The 21490-nt window shown below is 42.8% G+C and overlaps 1 protein-coding gene across 1 annotated transcript; it reads left to right on the forward strand.

Moving 5' to 3' along the window:
• Positions 1-13308: 13308 nt before the first annotated feature.
• On the forward strand, positions 13309-15456 carry LOC147828232 (endogenous retrovirus group K member 18 Env polyprotein-like). The gene is given in 1 exon segment (XM_087210733.1): positions 13309-15456. A coding segment is annotated over 1 exon segment (1530 nt). The 3' UTR covers positions 14839-15456.
• The last annotated feature ends 6034 nt before the right edge of the window (positions 15457-21490 follow it).

A 21490-nucleotide genomic window follows, 5' to 3' on the forward strand; every position in this document is an offset into this window, starting at 1 on the left:
ATTCAAAAAGCAGTGTTCATTGAGTGCGGTAACACATGCCTGTAATCCCAGAACTCTGAGACTAAAGCAGGAGGATGGCAAGTTCAACCCCAGCCTGAGCAACTTACTGAGACGGTCTCAAAACTTTAAAAAGGGTTGGGTGTGTAGTTCAGTACTGCCAAAAGAAAAAGTATTTTAGCGTTTCATATTACTATATGAACTATATTATATTTCATATTATTATATATAAGCTACAGTATTGGCCAGGGATGTAGCTCAGCAGCACAGTGCCTCCCTGGCAAACGTGAGGCCCTGAGTTTTGATTCCCGGTACAAAAAAAAAGATGTAAGAGAAATTTGAGAAAATACCACCCATGCATGATAAAACTCTCAGTTGACTAGGAATTAAAGGAAACTTTGTCAATCTAACACAGAGTATTTATGGAAGAACTTACATGTGACACCATGCTAAATAATGAAATAAGAGCACTTTCCTCCTAAAATAGGGGATAAGGCAAAGACGCATACTCGTTGCTTGTCAACACTGTACCCAATGTCCCAGCCAGTGCACTAAGGCAATAGGTAGAAAAGGAATGCAAAATTTGAAAGAAAACAATCTATTTGTTGTGATATTTTTGTCTATACAGAAAATATAAGAAGTATATGATAATTTTGGCCAGGCACGGTGGTGCATACCTATAAGCCCAGCACTTGGGAGGCTAAGGCAGGAGGATCCCCATGAGTCTGAGGCCAGCCAGGACTACATAGTTCAAGGTCAGCCTGAACTACATAACAAGAGCCTGTCTAAAAAAAAAAAAAAAAAGTATTGATAATTTTTAAAGTAAAAAATGAGTTAGTAAAGTCAAAGAATATAAGCTCAGTATATTGGCATCAAACATTTAAAAGTTAAAATACTATGTATAGTACCATCAAAGTCATGAACTATATTTAGGTATAAAATCAGAATATGTCTTGAACAACCAATGGGTCTCAGATGAAGTTAAAGAAGAAATTAGACAGTTTCTATAATTAAAAGATGATGCCAATACAACATACCAGCACTTATGGGATACAATGAAAGCAATCCTAGGAGAGAAATTTATAGCAGTGAATACCCATATCAGCAAAACAGAGTGGGCTCAAATAAACCATCTAATGTTGGGCCAGGGATTTAGCTCAGTGGTTTTGCCACCTGTCTTGCAAGCACAAGGATCCGCATTCAATCCCCGGTTCCAAAAAAAAAAAAAAAATGTTGAACCTCAAGCTTCTAGAAAAAAGAGCAAGTCAAGCCAAAAGCTCATACAAGGGAGGAAATTATAAAAATTAGTGCAGAAAGTAATGCAATGGAAACCAAAAAAAAAGACGAATCAATGAATTGAAGAGCTGGTTCTTTGAAAGATTAAATAAAATTGGCAAACCTTTAGCCAACCTTATCAAAAAAAAAAGCAAAGAGTCAAATCCATGAAATTAGGAATGAAAAGGGTGAAATCAAAACAGGTCTTACAGAAATCCAGAAGATCATCAATACCTACTTCAAGAACCTGTATTCAAATAAGATGAAAGACACAGAAGAAATGGACAGATTCCTAGATACATATGAATTACCAATACTGAATCAGGAAGATATAAAAATTCTAAATATACCAATATCAGCCAATGAAACTGAAGATGTAATTAAAAACCTACCAGCAAAGAAAAGCCCAGACCCTGATGAATTCACTGCTGAATTCTACAAGAAATTTAGAGAAGATCTAATGCTGCTACTTCTCAAAGTCTTTAATGAAATTGAAAGGATTTGGCTCAGTTATTCCGCTGCCTGCCTCATAAGTGCAAGGTCCTGAGTTCAATCTTTGGTACAAAAAAGAAAAGAAAGAAATTGAAAGGGAGGTGATACTCCCGTATTCATTCCTAGAAGCAAGCATTATCCTGACACCAAAACCAGAGAAGGATCCAACCAAAAAAGAGAACTACAGGCCAATCTCCCTAATGAACACAGATGCAAAAATCCTCAATAAGATACTGGGAAACAGAATGCAGAAAATCATAAAGATTATACATCATGACCAAGTAGGATTCATGCCAGGGATGCAGGGATGGTTAAAAATATTCAAATCAATAAATGTAATACATTATATTAACAGATCTAAGGACAAAAACCACACGATCATTTCAATAGATGCAGAAAAAGCATTTGACAAGGTCCAACATCCATTCATGATTTTAAAAAAAACCTACAGAAAATTGGAATAGATGGTCTTTATCTCAATCTGATAAAAGCCATTCATGACAAATCAACAGCCAACATCATACTAAATGGACAGAAACTGAAAGCTTTCACTCTAAAATCAGGAACAATACAAGGACATCCACTGTCACCACTCTTATTCAATATAGTTCTGGAAACACAAGGCAGAGCACTTAGACAAGAAAAAGAAATAAAAGGAATAAGGATAGGAAAGGAAGAAGTTAAGTTATCATTATGGGCAGATGACATGATACTCTACATAGAAGAACCCAAAAACTCCACCCAAAGATCTCCAGATTTAATAATCAAATTAAGTAGCATAAAAAAATTAAGTAGCATAGCTAGATATAAAGTCAACACTCAAAAATTAATAGCCTTCCTGTACATGAATAACAAACTCACTACGAGAGAAATTAAGGAAACAACAGCTTTCATGATAGCATCCAAAAAAATGAAATACCTAGGAATCAATCTACCAAAGGAAGTAAAAGACCTCTACATTGAAAACTACAGCATGCTGAAAAAGGAGATTGAAGAGGATATCAGAAAAGGGAAAGAGCCAGGGATTTAGCTCAGTGGCACCACACCTGCTTCACAAGCACAAGTTCAATCCCTGAGTTCAATCCCTCTTGTTCTTGGGTAGGAAGAACTAATATAGTGAAAATGGCCATACTTCCAAAATTGTTATACAGATTTAATGCAATTCTGATCAAAATTCCAACATATCTCACAGCATATCTCACAGAATTAGAAAAAAAAATCCTAAAATTCATTTGGAACCAGAAGAGACCTAGAATAGCAAATATAATTCTAGGCAACAAAGGCAAGGCAGGTAGCATCACAATCCCTGACTTGAAATTATACCACAAAGCTACTGTGATAAAAACAGCAAGATAAGGCCAGGGATTTAGCTCAGTTGCACTGCACCTGCCTGGCAAATGCAAGGTCCTGAGTTTGATTCCCAGTACCAGAAAAAAACAAACAAACAGCATGGTACTGGCAAAAAACAGACCTGAGGATCAATGAAACAGGTTAGGAGATACAGAAAAACTCCAGACATACTCAGCCACCTTATCTTTGACAAAGGAGACAAACACCTTCACTGGAAGACAGCCTCTTTAATAAATGGTGCTGGAGGGCTGGGGATTTAGTTCAATGGTCTCACTGCCTGCTGTGCAAGCACAAGGACCTGAGTTTGATCCCCGGTACCAAAAAAATAAATGAATAAATGGTGCTGGAAAAACTGGCTTTCCATATGCTGAAGATTGAAACTAGACTCATATCTTTCACCACACACTAAAACTCATGAACAAAACCTCAGTTGCACAGGAACTATTACAAAGAATCAACAACAGGGATCTCATCTTTTTTTTTGTACCGGGGATGGAACTCAGGACCTTGCACTTATAAGGCAGGTGGTGGCACCACTGAAATACATCCCCAGCCCTGCAATCTCGTTTTATTAAAAAACTTTTGCACAGCAAGAGAAACCACCAAAAGAGTGAAGAAACAACCCACAGTGTGGGAAAAATTTTTTGCCAGCTGTTCCTCAGACAAAGGACTACTATCTAGTATATATAAGGAACTCAAAAAATCAGACCCCCAAAATTTAAAGACCCAGTCCAAAAATGGGCATCTGAAATGAATAGACACTTCACAGATGAAGTAGAAACAGCAAATAATTATATGAAAAAATGTTCAACATCACTAGTCGTTTGAAAGATGCAAGATTTAAGAAACAGAGGAACCAAATAACATATGAAATAGGCCCAACTGCTGCTAATACCAAAATAGAAAGGGGGAAATGTAGGAGACCAGATAATGAGAATCAAAGCTTAATTGACCTTCTCTGGGAATATACAGGAAAAAAGCAACAGGCTGTGCTTCCTTTGCCAACACGTAGACATCCTAGCATGTTACAAGTCCTAGAGAAGAGTCTATATAGCAGAGATTTGGTTGTTTACCTGGATATATGTTATGGATAACAGGAAGTAGATGAATCTTCTATTACCCTGATTGCTTGCTCCCATGTCTAAGTGAATAAAAGCTCGATGAGGGCCAGGGATTCAGTTCAGTGGCACCGCACCTGCCTCACAAGCGCAAGGTCCTGAGTTCAATCCCCAGTACAAAAAAAAAAAAAGCTAGTTGAGCCAAGCTCCTGGGCACTAGAGGCAGAGAGCCCTCTGGTCGCCTTATTCTAAATTAATTCTGTGTCTTTTTGTTATTCATCCTCCAGTCAGGAGAAAACTCATGGGCTGACCCCTACAAATAACTCTAATTAACTTACACACCAAAAAAATGAAACAAATTTTCACCAACCAAATTCAATAATGTATAAAAGAGTTATACATCATGGCCAGGAAAGCCATTGTACAACCCACCATTCCAACAGGTTAATGAAGAAAACCATATGATCATGTCAAATGTAAGGAAAGCATTGACAGGAATCCAAGGAAGGCCAAGATTTAGCTCAGTGCCACTGCGCCTGCCTTGCAAGTGCAAGGTCCTGAGTTCCATCCCTGGTACCAAAATAAAAAAAAGAAATCCAACACAGGAATAAATCCCCCACCAGTTTGAGCAGTAGGTGTGCAAAACAGGTTAGCAGAGCAAGCTTGAGGCTAGCATCCTTCAAAAGGCCTGTTTACAAGGCTGCCCTCAGGCTGGTCCCTGGGAATTTGGAAGTGTATTCCCACAACTCCCTATGAATGCTTGATGTGCCTCAAATGTTTCTGAAAATAACAAGGCCCATGCTGACCTCCTCCTGTGAATCCTCAATGTCAGTGCTTGCTTGTAGGGCACTTTGCAGTCTCTAGACAACACTTCCTGTGTGTTGTCACAGTTGATGCTGGAAGCAGGTGGAGCATTCTGTGCAATTTCACCAGGTAAGGACTCCCATAAGCTTGTCCCTGTTTTCCTCTGAACTCTGCCCCATGTGTCCATTGCCTTTTCTGATTTTACTTTTTATCCTTTCACTCACTCAAAAATGTGGTTAAATGAAACTCCAAATAATTATGTCCTACGTCTCATAGGACTTCATTCATATAATGTGACAGTTAATCTTACCAACTCACTTGGTTGATAGATGCCTAGATTAGTATGATACACTTGTGCTGGTGTCTGTGAGTCATGAGATGTGGCCTTTGTAGGGGACAGGGGAAGGGGACGTTACCAGAACCTCTGCAGTGAGTCCTGGTCTCCTGCGAGCCACGGCAGCACACGGCGAATTACAGGAAAGGTAGAAAAATGAGACCGAGAAGAAGCTGAGCTTTGGGTCTGATCAGTGCTGCTCTGGGCAGCAAAGACAAAAGCCCCCAGCTTACCACACCTTTTATTCAGTACATCGGGAGAAACAAATGTAACAGATGACTTGCAGAGCGTTCAATAGTTCACATTGGGATAAACAAGGTGTAACAGAAAGCTTGCAGAGAGTTCAGTACATCTCCGGCAAACAAGATGTTAATCAGTCCAAGAACAATGAGGAACTGAGCAGATGTTTGTTCTCCCAGGATGTTTCTTGTCCGGGAGAATCACAGCATCACTGGATCACTGAAGTCTCAGTTGTGACCCGAGGCCAAACTGGAGTTATTCTGTAGCTGGGCTGTAGGCAAGAGAACTAGGCTAACCAAATGATTTATCCCTAGAATTATGTAGCGTTGCTCCCAACAGGCCTTCAGGACTACTGTATCTGGTCCCTGATCCCTTTCTTTCTGGCTCCTCTTCTGCTCCCTGCTCCCCAGCCACCATGAAGTAAGCTGTGTTCTCTGCCACACACTCTTCTGCCATGATGTCTCTGCCTTATAGAGCCAGGTGACTCAGGCAAAAACCTCTTGAAACCATGAACCAAAATAAACCTTTTTCTCTTTTAAACTGTATATGTCAGGTATTTGGTCATAGCAACAGAAAAGTAATATAATTTGGGGGTGCGTACTGGGGATTGAGCCTAGGGACTTTATAATAAGCTACATCCCAAGGCCTTTTGGGAGACAAGGTCTTGCTAAGTTGCCCAGGGTAGGCTTGAACTTGCAATCCTGCCTCCTCAGCCTCCCAGAGTGGAGGGCTGTATTGGGATCACAAGGTCATGTGCCACCACCGTGCCTGGCTCATGTAATTTTTTTTTTTTTTTGAGACAGGGACATACTGTGTAGTATAGGCTGGCCTCGAACTTGAAGTGATCCTCCTGCCTCAGCCTCCCAAGTGCTGGGATCACAGGCATGCACCACCACACCCAACTTACGTAACATTTTTTAAGTGACAAGATTTTAGAAATGCTGAAGAGATGTGTAGTTGCCAGAAGTTAGGAAGGTTTAAAAGAGATGGAGGTAGGTGTGGTTATAAAAGAGCAACATTCAGAATCATTATGGTGATGGATCTATTCTCAATGGTGACGGAGAACCTTACACAGAACTATAGATAAAATTGCGTAGAAAAAAGTGTGCATATACTGCTGGGATAGTTAACTGTGGTGTCAACTTGAATAGATTAAGAAATACCCAGGCCAGGGATTTAGCTCAGTGGTTCCAGCGCCTGCCTTGCAAGCGCAAGGTCCCGAGTTCAATCCCCGGTACCAAAAAAACCAAAACACCACAAAAACATAAAAGATACTTTAGGGCTGGAGATTTAGCTCAGTGGTTCCAAAAAAAAAAAAAAAAGATAATTTAAATTTTTGTTATTAACATAAAATCTTAAAGATATTAATAAGTTTTCTATATCAATTTTCTAAAAAAACATATCAGTTATTTGCTGTTCAAGAAAATGTCACATCTGGGCAAAGGTTTCTCATATTTATTAGGTGGCCCATGCCCACCCTAGGTCATCCAATTTGAAGGGAAATGTTTCTCAGTCTCCAGGAAACCAGTGGGGGTTTCGTCTATGAGGCCTCATTGATGTCTACTGAAGGTTTCATGGGAAACCAAGAGTTTCCCCGGAGTGTGGGTGAGGACTTCCCACATCCCTTATACTCCTAAGGCCTCTCACGAGTGTGGGTTCTCTGACGCTTTGTGCGGGAGGGCTTGTGGTAGGAAGTTTTCTCACACTCAGAACAGTCAAAGGGCTTCTCCCCTGAGTTCTCTGGTGTTCTCTGAGTCTTGATTTCACAGAGAAGGATTTCTCACACTGGTTACACCTGTAGGGCTTCTTCCTTGTGTGCGTTATCTGCTCTGCTTCTGGGAGGTTTTCCTGCGCTCCTTACACACATAAGGTTTCTCCCTAGTGTGCACTCACTAGTGCAATGAGAGTCGACCTATCATCAAAGGCCTTCGGATACTTTACACTCGAAGGGTTTCTCCCCTGAGTCCTCTGACGCTCACAGAGATTTGACCTCTCACAGAACATATTCCCACATGCATCATACTCACAGGGCTTCTCCCTGATACGTGTCCACTGGTGTACTGGGAGGCCTGATCTACAGCCAGAGGTCTTCCCACACTCACTGCATTCACAGGGCTTCTCCCCTCTGCACATCCTCTGATGCAGGATGAGGGAGGTCTGTGGCTGAAGGCTTTCCCACATTCACTACATTCCTGGAGTTCTCCTCCAGTATCTCTTTTCTGATACATAGTAAGCTTGGCTTACTGCAAAATTCACTCACATGCTTACTGACCTTATGGTCTCTTTCCTATACGTATTTCTTGATGCACAGTGTAATTTAGCCTCCTGGAAAATACTTTCTCATCTCCATTTCATTCAAAGGCTGTTTCTCCTCTGGGAGTTTTCTCATTACAAGAGGGAAATGTCTGCCTGCTGAAACCTTACTCTCACTGCACTCACAGCATTTCTGCTCAGTGATAATTCCATGGTGTTTATCTGACACGGAGTTAAGGGAAGAGCCTCTTGGTAAAGTCACGCATTCAAGCTTACTCATCTTGCAGGCCCGGCAGGCTGTGGCCGAAGGAGATGAGAGGTCATTCCCCAGATAGTTTGCTTGTGCTGCTGACTCTGCTCCAAGAAGAGATCACGCCCCCTGTCATACTTCCCATAGCTGCAATCCTGTTTGTCTTGCCTTGGTTCCCTTGAAGGAATGGTTCAAGGATGGGAACATCCTGAGAAGTGTCTCGGCCCGTTTCTGTAGAGATTAGAGTGCATTCATAGAGAAGAAAACATTAAACAACACCTGCTGTTTATGCATTCGCCTTAAATAACCGCTGTAAGTACTATAGAAGAGATGTAGGACCCGAGAATAAACGTCCTGCTGGTCTTCAGGACCCCCTGTGTCCTGCTTCTGTCTCTTTGCCGCCCTCCACTCTCGGCCCCTATTTTCTCCACGCCGAACAACAATTGGCGCCCGAACAGGGACCTGGAGAATGGTCCCTGCGAGTGGAGAACCCCGATACCTGAAAATCTGGGGACGTTGGCCGTGTCTTCGCCTATTGAGGTTAGTACATATCACAGGGTCGTGGGACAAGGTAAGTCTACTCCCTTTTCTACTTTAATTCACTGCCTTTTAAAACAGCAAGGAATAAAAATGTCTCAAGAACGTATAGATCATTGTTTGAGTGTTGTACTGAAATATAATCCTTGGTTTCCTGATGAAGGTACTTTTGATGTGGAGGTACGGCATAGAGTTAGTGTGGAGCGAGCCTATCGCCAAGGTGAAAATATCCCTGTAGATGTCTGGGCTTTGTGGGCCATTGTAAAGGCCATCCTTACTCCCTATCAGGATGAGAAGGTTCCTCTTAAAACTTGGGAAGACACGGCTCGACAATCCATTTAGGAATATGAGTTACCTGAGGAACAAAAAACTAAGATTGAACAAGTACAGGCTGAGGTTTTACAAACCAAAACTGCTTCCCCACTCCCGTCCGCCCCTGTGGTGGAGGATTCTTTTACCTCCCATAGCGAAGAGACACTCCTCAAGGTAAGCTATGACCCTCGGGGAAAGCGAAAGTAAAACGCCTACCTTCGAACCGGCCGAATTTGGTTTCTCTTTTGTCTGGATTGAATTTAAAAGAGCTTTCAGATACCGAGGATGAGGATCCTCTTTTTCCTTTTCCTATTATTAGAGCCCCTGGGGCTCAAAATAGATATGAAGGTCTTCCTATTGATGACATTGGGCAAATGAAAAAAGCCGTATCTTTGTAGGGTCCCCAATCCCCTTTTGGGATCGAGGCTCTTTCTGGTCTAGCTCGTCATTTTGATAATCGGGCCCCTCCAGACTGGGCTATACTCGCCCGTTCCTTGTTGTGTCCTGCAGAATATTTACAATTTTCTATGTGGTGGGCTGAACTTGCTCGTGAGAAGACACAACAAAGTGTTTTAATTGCGGACAGATTGGACACGTTACGCGCCTTTGTCCTTCCCTGCCTTTGATGGCGGACGAGCCACGAAATCGAAAACCCCCTGGCGTCTGTCCAAAATGTAAAAGAGGAACTCATTGGGCTAGGGAATGTAAATCTAAGACTGATATTAACGGCCAGCCTATAAATCAGTCGGGGAAACTCCTGTTTGGGGGCAGTCCGAGCCCCACAGTCACAACCTCGGGCGTCTTCCCAGAACCCCGCTCCGTTTTTAATTTACACCATGCCACCAGGGGGAGCGCAGGCCTGGACCTCCCCTCAAATGTAGACATACTTCTTCCCGCCTCTGGAGCCCCAAGTAGAGTAAATACGGGCATTTTCGGGCCTTTACCCTCGGGAACTTCTGGGTTAATTTTAGGACGGTCCAGTCTTAATGCTAAAGGCTTAATTGTTAGTCCCTGTGTTATTGATCAACGTTATAAAGGAGAAATTCTTGTCCTTATCAGTTCCCCTGTCCCATATCAGATTAGGGAAGGTGATTTCATAGCTCAGCTTTTACTTCCTTATTTTCAATTAAATGCTAAAAATGTAGATAGAATTGGTGGTTTCGGGAGTACTAATCAACAAATTTTTGCAGGATGGACCTCCCACTTAAAACAAAATGAGAGACCTCAAGTTACTTTTGTTTTAAATGATCGCCCCTTTAGAGGGCTCCTAAATTCTGGCTCAGACATAACTATTATTGCTCAAAAGGAATGGCCCTCGGATTGGCCATATTACACTGTTGACTGTGATCTTTTTGGAGTAGGAACTACCGGCCCCATTAAAAAAATAGCTCAAAGTACTGAAATACTTCGCTGTAAGGGCCCTGAAGGACAATTTGCCACAATAAAACCTTATATTTTACCTCTACCCTTGACCATTTGGGGCCAAGATCTTCTTCAGCAATGGCAAACTCATATAATAATTCCTCAGTTTGAAAATTTTTCGTAGGGGCCACTGCCGAAATACCAACTTTCCCTTTGCAGTGGACGCCTCATACATATGTGTAGGTTGAGCAGTGGCCCCTAACACAAAAAAAATTGCAAGCTGCTAAAACTTTGATTCAAGAACAACTGGCTTTAGGACATACTGAACCATCTACTTCTCCCTATAATTCTCCTATATTTGTAATAAAAAAAAATCTGGAAAATGGCGACTGCCTACTGATTTAAGAAAAATTAATGAAATCATGATTCCTATGGGGCCTTCGCAGCCTGGTTTGCCCTCTCCTACGATGATTCCAAAAGATTGGCATATATTAATTATAGACTTAAAAGATTGCTTTTTTACAATCCCCTTAGCCAAAAATGATTGAGAAAAATTTGCCTTTTCCTTACCTTCTATTAATAATATTTCTCCAAATGAACGCTTCCAATGGAAAGTTCTCCCCCAAGGGATGATGAACTCCCCTACTATATGCCCAGGCCGTTGTTGCTCAAGCTATTCAACCACTTCGTCTTGCTTTTCCAGATGCTTATATTAGTCACTACATGGATGATATTTTACTAGCCCATCCATTAATAGAAACTTTAAAATTAATAAAACAAACAATCACTCCATTGCTGACTAAAAATGGACTCTGTATAGCCCCAGATAAAATTCAAGAAACTTTTCCTTACTCTTACCTGGTTATCTTCTTGAACAACAAAAAATTAAACCACAAATAACACAAATTAGACAGGATTCATTAAAAACCTTAAAAGACTTTCAAAAATTACTAGGAGACATGAATTGGGTCAGACCTGTGTTAGGAATTGCTACTTATGAACTGACACATCTTTTTCACACATTGCAGGGAGATTCTGATCTCCAAAGTCCCAGATGTTTAACTCAAGAAGCTAAGCAGGAATTAGATTTAGTCCAACAAAAGATAAAATCCTTTTTTGTTACCTATATTGATTTGACCCAACCTTTGCAAGTATTAATACTAAATACACAAATGGTGCCTACTGCAATTTTCTTTCAAGACCAAGGGCCCTTAGAATGGATCCATCTTAAACATCAAATGTCAAAAACATTAACTCCTTATATAACTTTGTTAGGCCTCATCTTACGAAAGGTACGACACAGAATTCAGCACCTTGCTGGTCGCGACCCTGCTGTGCTATATTTTCCTATTACTTTACAACAGCTTAATAATGCCTTTCATAACGATTTAGACATTCAAATTGCATTAACTTATTTTTTTGGTCAAATTAAATTCCAAACACCTCCTGGAAAATTTTGGGACTTTCTTAAGAGGACAAATTGAGTTATTTCCCAAATTGTTAAGACTGAGCCTCTAAAAGGGGCCCTAACTGTCTTTGTAGACACATCAAAAACTCAAAAGACCTCTTATTGGACATCTCAAAAATATAAAATAATACAAACCCCATACCGTTCTGCTCAGCAAAATGAACTCATGGCCATTGTACAGGTTGTTCGAGACTTTCCAGGACCTATTAATATTGTCTCCAATTCAGCTTACTCCATGTACGTTACTCAGGTTATAGAGACAGCTCTTATATCTAATGTTAAAAAACCTTTACTTTCATTATTTCAGGAACTTCAAATCAATTTACAACAACGCAATCATCCTCTTTATATTACTCACATACAAGCCCATTCTAACTTGCCTGGACCATTGGTTAAAGGAAACCATATGGCTGACAAATTGCTGGTAGGAATCACAGCTTTACAAGATCATAAAAAATGGCATACTAATGCTCAAGGCTTGCATGCACAGTATCGGATACCTCTAAAACAGGCTCAAAATATAGTTCGAACTTGTTCTATTTGTAGACCTTTACATTTGAAACAAAATCATACAGGCGCCAATCCTAGAGGTTTATTACCTAATCAACTGTGACAAATGGGTGTAACACATGTCCCCGAGTTTGGACGTTTTGCTTTTGTACATGTCTGTATTGATACCTTTTCACATTTTCTATGGGCCTCTGCATTAACTGGTGAAAAGGTTACTGATGTTATTACTCACTTAATAGAATGTTTTGCAGTAATGGGAATTCCGAACAAAATAAAAACTGACAATAGTCCTGCTTACAGTAGCCCAAGATTTAAATCATTCCTTCAAAACTGCGGAATAAAATTAATTACTGGTATTCCATAGAATCCACAGGGACAAGCTATTGTTGAAAGAGCACATTTCACTCTCAAATTACAAATACATAAAATAAAAAAGGGGGAAATATATGCCTCCTTAATACAAAATGAATTTCACATCCAACAACCACGTCCTGCCTTAAAATTAGCTCTCTTCACAATAAATTATAAAAATACATATGGAAGTCAAACAGCAGCAGAAAACCACTTTTCTCTTCCAGCCCCGCCAGCTGGGCCGCAACCCATACGGTATAAAGACACACTAACGGGAAAATGGTGTCCCGGCATTTTGATGGTAAAGGGACAAGGTTACGCTTGTATAATTACAGAAAATGGTGACACGACCTGGGTCCCCCTCCGTGCTGTTGGTGCAAGAAGTCAGGACGGCACCTCGCCGTGAGCACGGGCGACCTTCTGGTCCTGTCCGAACGGCACTGCCTCCGCAACCTGCTCCTCCGCCTTCTGAGGTCCCCACACAAGCTATGGCCGCTCTGCAGCTGGGAGGAGGGCGACGTTCGCAACATCGCCGCCGCCGCCGCCGCCGCCGTCATGGTACTATGGCCCCCTTACGTGGGGACAGGTGAAGGCCTTCACTGCTAAGCCCACTCTTGTGCTCCGCACTTCCAAGCAGCCTCTGACCGCTGAAAACTAGTTCTTGGCTTTTTCGGCCTCTCATCACTGTCGGGCTTCCGTTCCCCATCCTCCCTTGATGGCGCCTGTTGAATGGACTCAACGACTCCCTCCTGTTACTATAAATGATACCTTGTTCCCTTCGCCTTGGGCTTCGGGTGAGCCTCAACTTCCTAGAGAGGAGGTCTCTCTTTATACTTTCCGATTGGGATTTGAAAATTTACCACTATGTCTAGGGGAAGATTCCCCGTGTCTCAGAATCCAGACTCAATCTTGGCTCTCTTTTCGACATCCGGGACCTTCTGAACGTACTCGTCTTTCTCAACTGGTAGTCTCTTCCGTAGAAAGCTCTCCTCCAGTCGAAGTTGTTCACCCCTTTCCTGACTTGCCTATCTGTGAGACCGTTTCCTATCAGACATTACGAAATTGTTCAGAAATCGTTTGTAAGCCTTATCTTAATGATACAAAAAACTTCGAAATTACCATGTGGCCATGGCAGCAGTGCCGGTCCGCCTGGCCTAAATTATATGGTAAAGGCCCTGACAAAAATCCTTATAAAATCCTGGATTGGGGAGTTCGAAGAAGTTTTCTCAGTGATTGTTCTGAGGAGGGTTTAGGATGTAACCCTTTCCTTCCTCAAAAATTTTCCGTTGATCATTACATGTTTACAAAAAACTATTCTGCTGATAAGCTTATGCATTGGTGGGATGCCGGATTTTCTACACCTAAACCTCAACTTGTTTATAACAATGATACTGTTGGACCCATTCAACATCATTTATGGAGAGGGGCTGCACTTACTGGTGTGAGCCAGATTTGGCATGGTAACTCTTCTGGGGCTAGTGTAAGTCCTCCTCCTCTTACGACTTTAAATTGGTTGATCAGAGACCTCTTTGAGGCTGCCTTCCTCTTCCCTATTGTCTTTGCCTTAGGAAACATTTCATTCGACTGGGATGCAAGGACAGTAAGTTGTACTAATTGTTCTCTTTTTACCTGTTTAAGTCATACTCTCTTGGATCCCCAAAATCATAGTCTACTGACTCTTAAGGCCCGATCGCATGCCTGGCTTCCTGTTGACCTCCAAAGACCGTGGCAGTCTTCCCCTGCAGAAGGCTTAATGATGATTTTGCGGAAGAACATGCTGAAACGCTCGAAGCGCTCTCTCGCTGTACTTATCCTCACAATTCTTGGCCTTATTGCTGTGGCCACCACTGCTACTGTAGCTGGAATAGCCTTGGAGGAATCTATACAAACAAAGCATTACGTCGAACAGTGGCGTAAAAATTCACACGAACTTTGGACTCAACAGTTGAAAATTAATAAGGACTTACAAACACAAATAACTACCCTTGAGAACTCTGTACAATGGTTAGGAGACCAAATGTTACTTCTACAACAACAAGTAATGTTAAAATGTGATTAGACTACCTCTCAATTTTGTGTTACCTCTCATTGGTTTAATGTGACGGTGTATAATTGGACAAGTGTTAAATATCATTTACAAAATATGCATAATAATATTACCTTAGAAGTACAAGCTTTAGAACAAGAGATCTTTCATGCTTTCCTCTCCCTACGATGTCTCCTGTGGGTTAAAAGAATTAGCTGAGTATATTAATCATCGTTTGGAAGGTATGGACCCTAAGGTGTTAATACAGAGTCTTTTTCATAGCGCTAGTACAAGTTTGATCCCTTTTGTTCTAGTACTTATAATTGTCCTCATTTTATATTTTATATGTAAAAAAAGTGAACGGCACAGAAAGTCTAAACAATGGGCCATGGCTATGATCACCAGCTTGCAAAATAAACTGCAAAATAAAAAAGGGGGAAATGACATGGAGTTAAGGGAAGAGCCTCCTGGTAAAGTCACGCATTCAAGCTTACTCATCTTGCAGGCCCGGCAGGCTGTGGCCGAAGGGGATGAGAGGTCATTCCCCAGATAGTTTGCTTGTGCTGCTGACTCGGCTCCAAGAAGAGATCACGCCCCCTGTCATACTTCCCATAGCTGCAATCCTGTTTGTCTTGCCTTGGTTCCCTTGAAGGAATGGTTCAAGGATGGGAACATCCTGAGAAGTGTCTCAGCCGTTTCTGTAGAGATTAGAGTGCATTCATAGAGAAGAAAACATTAAACAACACCTGCTGTTTATGCATTCGCCTTAAATAACCGCTGTAAGTACTATAGAAGAGATGTAGGACCCGAGAATAAACGTCCTGCTGGTCTTCAGGACCCCCTGTGTCCTGCTTCTGTCTCTTTGCCGCCCTCCACTCTCGGCCCCTATTTTCTCCAGGCCGAACAACATTTATCTAGAGTCGGCTTCTCTCCAGCAGACTTCCCAGTCATTAAACTCACAGCAATTCCCCTCAGTGTCAGCTCTCTGATGGACAAGGCGTGTGGGCTTCTCCCATGAACTCTCCTTGGGGTGAATAAGACTGCTTTCCCATGCTCACTGTACTCCAAACACTGCCTCCAAGTTCCCATATCCTGGTGCAAAAACAGGTCTTCAGGGGCCGGGGATTTAGCTCAGTGATTCCACCACCTGCCTCGCAAGTGCAAGGTCCCGACTTCAATCCCTGGTACCAAAAAAAGAAAAACAGGTTTTCATTTTGACTGAAGGTTTTACTGGGTCTCTCAGGCTCAAAAGGCTTCCCTCTGCCATAAGAATTTCCATGCTTTGTCCACAAGAGAAACTACCCATGGGCACTAAACTCCACAGGCTTCCTCACAGGGGCTGTTCCATGACTAGAAATTACTTCTGAAACAGAATTCAAATGCATGCTGCGTGAGTCACATTTATCAAATATTGTTCTTGACAGAAGAGGTTGTGTAGCCCGGCATGGTACTGCATGCCTGTAATCCCAGCACTCAGGAGGCTGAGGCAGAAGGATTGACACGAGTTTGAGGCCAGCCTAAACTACATAATGAGTTCAAGGCCACCCTGAACTGCATAGCAAGACCCTGTCTAAAAAAGAAGAGGATGTGTGTCCAGATAATATATAATTCCTAATGGACTATTTCTCTCCTCAGTCAATGTGTTGTTGTTGACAAACCAACATTCTACCAACACCAGTCTTGGTTTTCTTTTTTTCTTTTCTTTTCTTTTTTTGACACAGGGTCTCACTGTGCAGTTCAGGCTGGCCTTGAAGTTTTGAACTCATGGCAATCCTACTGCCTCAGCCTCCTGAGTGCTGGAATTACAGAAGTGAGCCACCACACCCACTTTGGTTTTCCTGGCTCTTCTCCATCCAGTCATCAAATATTCAGAAGTCTATAAATAAGAATCATTTATCATACTTTATAACTATTGATAATTTTATGAAAAACACATATCTACATGCCTTATTATAGTGTATGGTCCCCCACACCTCCAATTCCAGCACTCTGAGAGGCTAAGCAGAAAGATCACAAGTTTCAACCCAGCTGAAAAACTTGGCAAGACCCTGTCACAATATGCAAGATCTAGTTCAGTGCAAAGGCCCTGGGTCAGACTTGGTTATCACACAGCTAAAAATAAATAAAACTAAAATTGTGCCCACTGGAACCATCACATCATATCACAGTTTAATGCTCGATTTTGTTTATTATTGGACTGTACAGCATTATTCCTTTCATATTCCAACATTATCTTAATGCTGTTAAGGTCTCTTGTTGCTTTTGCTGACTTTTGCCACTATGAACTGTTGTCCCTCTGCCACCCTGCCTTGGAGCCAGCCAATTATGGACTAAAACTTCTATGAACTGTAAGCCAAATAAGCCTTTCCCGCCTTTAACTTTGGATGTGGGGTATTTTGTCTCAGCAATGAGAGAAAAGTAACTAAGACAGCAGGCCTAACCTAAAATCAAATCAATTTTTAAAGTATAAAGATGAATGAAAGGCTAGTCCCAGTTGAGGATAATCAGTTAAGAAACACATTTAAACACAAACACTTGCAGATCAAGAAAATGAGAAATACACCATGTGATCACTGAATACTGTACAGTGAATATTTAAATTTTTTAAAGTTTATTACAATACAGCCAGGCATGGTGGCTTGCATCTGTAATCCCAGCACTCAGGAGGCCAAGGCAGGAGGATCACCTCGAGTTCAAGGCCAGCCTGGGCTACACAGTGAATTCAAGCCCAGCCTGAACTATAGATCAAGACCCTGTCTCAAAAAACAAAACAGAAAAAAACTTTATTACATTAAAGGACACATTTCCATAGACTACTCCTCAAAATCTTCCCCCTCACTCCAAACACACTTATCCCTTTGTGAGTGTAACTGAAGAGCAGAGATGTGCCCAGCTCATGAAAGGCCTTGGGTTCCATCCCTACACTGAAAAGAAGACTGTGGAAAGGCTGGAGAAGTAACTTCCACGGAGCCCATGTGAGAACTCTACAGACGCTGACATGTGATGGGAAATGACTTGCATGACAACTATAGGCCACTCTGTATGCTCTGCAGGGCCCAGGGCTGAGCAACACAGGGCCTGCTCTAATCCAAGCCACCAACGTCAAAGGGAGGACAAAAGAGGCCAGGCTCCAGGTGCATTCTGGGTATCCAGCAGGATAAACTGAAAGATGTGGGATGTGAGAGAAGAACAGGTTGAAGAAGACCCAAAGGGGGTCTGGCAGATAAGAAAGGAAGAGAGGAGGCTGGCAGAGGGAGGCCAGGAGGCAAGCTTTAGTGATGGTCAAGTGGAGAGGCAGTGCATGGTGGCACATGCCTGTAATCTCAGCAATCTAGGAGGCTGAAGTAGGAGGATCACAAATTCAAGCCCAAGGCAACTTAATGATTTAGGGAGACCCTGTCACAAAGTGAAAAATGAAAAAAGAGTTGGGGGTGTAGCTCTATGGAAGGCCTGAGTTCAATCCCCAGTATCACAAAAATATAAATAAAACAAATAAATGAAGCTAAGAAGACAGAAGTCAGAACAGTCACCCTGAGATGAGAGCAGGCAAGCAGCTTCTTGGAGAGTACACAGGCAGACTTGGGGGAGCAATGGCCCCCACAAGGATCGGGCTGCCAGCCACCCGCTGCATATCAAGGCCAAGCTCCTCAAGTTGCATGCTTAGGATGTGTCCCCTGCCTGAAAAAAAAAGAAAACATTAAACCTTGGGAGTCACAAGTCTTAGACACTGGCTAGATGTCCAGTAGCCAGTAAAGGCTAAGCAGGCTAGGACAGGGTCAGGGTAGGGTGAGGACAGAAGCTGGGCAGGTCAGGCGACAGGCTGGCTGCAAACAGAGGAAAAACAGGAGCTGTAAGTAGCCACTATCCCTTTGGGTCTACGAACTCTGAGGGCCTTTGGATGAGCGGCACATAAACATCAGTGGAGAGACCCCAGTGGGGTCCAAGGGCACCAGAGGTCTCAGGGACTAGAGAGCCAGCAAATGGTGTGACTCCAGAGATGAGAGCAGGTGGCAGGACAGGAGGGTGCGGACAACCAGAGAAGAGCACTCCAAGAGAAGAAAGACAGAAACCAATCCAGGAGACACTCCAGCCAGGTGTTGTGGTGCACACCTGCAATCCCAGAACTTGGAAAGCCTCAGCAGGAGGATTTAAAGTTCAAGGCTGGCCTGGGCTACACAGCAAGACTCCAGGAGAGACGAAACATGGGTATCAACTAGACAGAATCCTCAGTGAAGGCAGGCAGTGACTTTTACCATAAGAAGGTCATTGGTGTCCCTGGGGTTCAAAATGTGAAAGGGAACAAAAAATATAATCTTTTTTTTTTTTTCAGAAAATATAATCTTAACCAATCTACACATAACATTTAAGGAGTTTTTTTGAAGCTCACATATTCATTCTTTCTTGCAAATGCCCCATGGTCTGTGCCAGGATGGAACCCAACCTCCAAAGGACCCAGGCATCTGTCTTGAATACCCTGGACTGACTGATTCTCCTGTGTACAAAGGCCTCTGCTTCCCCTGGAACGTGATTCTGGGCAGCAGGCGGCACTGATTTCAGCTCTCATGGAGAGATTACTGCTCTGTTACCATAGGAAGACCAGAAAAAGAACAACGCTTGGACTTCAGTGCCAAGAGCACTTAATGTCTCAGGAAAAATTTCTGATGATTTCTTCTTTTTTCCTTTCAGTACTTGGGATTTAACTCAGGGCCTTAAACATTCTAGGCAAGTGCTCTGCCACTGAGCTACTTCCTCGGCCTTGCTGACCTGGAACTCACGATCCTCCTGCCTCAGCCTCTTTATCTGCTGGGATCACAAGCATGTGCCACCACTGTGGCCTGGTGATTCTTTTAACAGCCAATGCATATCATGTAACAGAACATCTGTTTGCCACAACCAATGGAAAGACCAGATCAATGTGCTGGAAGCTCATGAGGCCTCCCTACTTCTGCCCACCACTGTGTCCTAATATCAGTGAATGCTTGTGTATTTTTCCCACACATTAACTCCCTTTTACTTCCACATTCCCATTCTAAACTGAGACACTGTAAACAAGTAAGGAACTAGAAATAAACAACTCGGGAGGGGGAGAGGAAGGAAAAAATGGAAACAAAGTCATTGTAAACAGAGAAGGGTGGAAGGGGTGAAGGGAGGGCAGGGGAATGGGGGAAAAAATAAGAACCAAGATACATCATGTAAAGGTACAAGATCCCAATGATGAATGTAACTACATCGTATATCTAAAATGTATCAATAAAGTTAATAGAAAAAAAAAGAAATAAACAACTCACCTGAGACTCATTCATTTTCTGCTGCTCTAGGAAACAGGTAGAGAATTAGCAAAGTGCACCTGCGGAAGAATGAATCACAAGCCAGGCCTGGTAGGGCATATCTTGTTATCCCAGCACTGGGGAGGCTGAAGCAGGATTGCCTCCAGGCTATATAGTGAGTTCAAGGCCAGCCTGGGCTACACTACCATATGCTGTCAAAACAAAAACAAACAAACAAAAATCACAAGAGGCATGGCCCACCTTGTCCTCCTGGATTCTCTGCTTAGAAAGCTCTATATCCTGTGGTCAGATATTAGTAGGAGAAATGTTATAAACAGCACATGTGAAACCACTAGTTTAAAACAGGCTTTTTTTGTGAGCAAAGTAAGTTTATTCCAGTGAACAGACTAAAACTGGGGACTAAAATCAGGGAGAGATTTTAGCAGGTAGCTGGGAAATGCTGAGTGTATCACATCTGTGTGTGGATGGGCTGATGTTGGGAGAGAGAAATAGCAGCGGCTAGCCGGGAGAGATTTCATCCATGGGTGGGTGGGCTAACATTCAGAGATATTAGCAACTAACAGGGAAAGGAATTTGGCTTATATAGGTATTGAAGAGGCTAAGCAATCTGGGGTGAAATGTTTATGATTGAGTCCAAGGACAGTCAGCACAGGTGTGTAGACAATCACTGGACTTTTTGGTGCCTGGGAAATTGTCTCCCCTTTACTGAGAAATAGCCTGTTGTTTGCTGAAAGCAGCCTGTTTGCTTTTGTCCTGTTTGTGAAGGACTCAGTTGGGTCAGGCATGACAAGAAAGGCACTAACCCTCAGCTAACTTGGCGATGCTTTCCCAGCTATTCCCTAGAAAGTGCTTTTGATGTTAACTGTCTCAAAAATTCTGACTCCAGGCGTGAACACTCACCCTTCGGCATCTGACGCTTTTGTCCACCATGCTGGACAGAAAGAGGCAATCCAGGAAGTTCCTCACGCAACGGCTTCCCGACTTCACACCTGGGTGGCCTCTCAGGCTCAGAGGAAGGGGTTGGCTGGACACACACACACACACACACACACAGTTCCAGACAGGAACTGCCAAGAACCAGAGAGGAGTCAAGGGCAATGCGGCAGGGGGGCACAGGCCTGTAATCCCATCATCAGAAGGGTCCCCAAGGCGAAAAAGGGGAGCCTGGTTCATTCCCCGGCAGGGTACAGGTGTGCTGACCTCCATCACAGAAAAGGAGTTTCAAGACGCCATCAGTGGGAGACATAAAACGGTTTATTGGTCAGAATTTTAAAGTCCACACTCAGAAATAGAATGTGGAGGCGCCGGGTGGCCCCAGCTGGGGGTATGTACCGGGCTTAGAGTGGAGATGTGCTCTTGTCCATCTGTGGGTAGAGGTGACTCCCTTCACAGATGAAGGTGGGCCCTTTCTCAGGGGAAGGGCAATCCCCATTCTTAGGGGACAGCCAGGAGCCATCCCTAAGACAAAGGCCGGTTTTCCATGCGAACCATAACTATCTACACTGTGAAAAGGGCCCATTTACAGCCAAAGGAATAGCCAGGTTTATTGAGTCTTTCAGGACCTTAGGAATTTCTGACGGGGT

The sequence above is a fragment of the Heterocephalus glaber genome, unplaced genomic scaffold, assembly GCF_053883595.1.
Source record: "Heterocephalus glaber isolate CG9 unplaced genomic scaffold, H.glaber_assembly_v1.0 deba00001195, whole genome shotgun sequence".
NCBI classification, from domain to species: Eukaryota; Metazoa; Chordata; class Mammalia; order Rodentia; family Bathyergidae; genus Heterocephalus; species Heterocephalus glaber.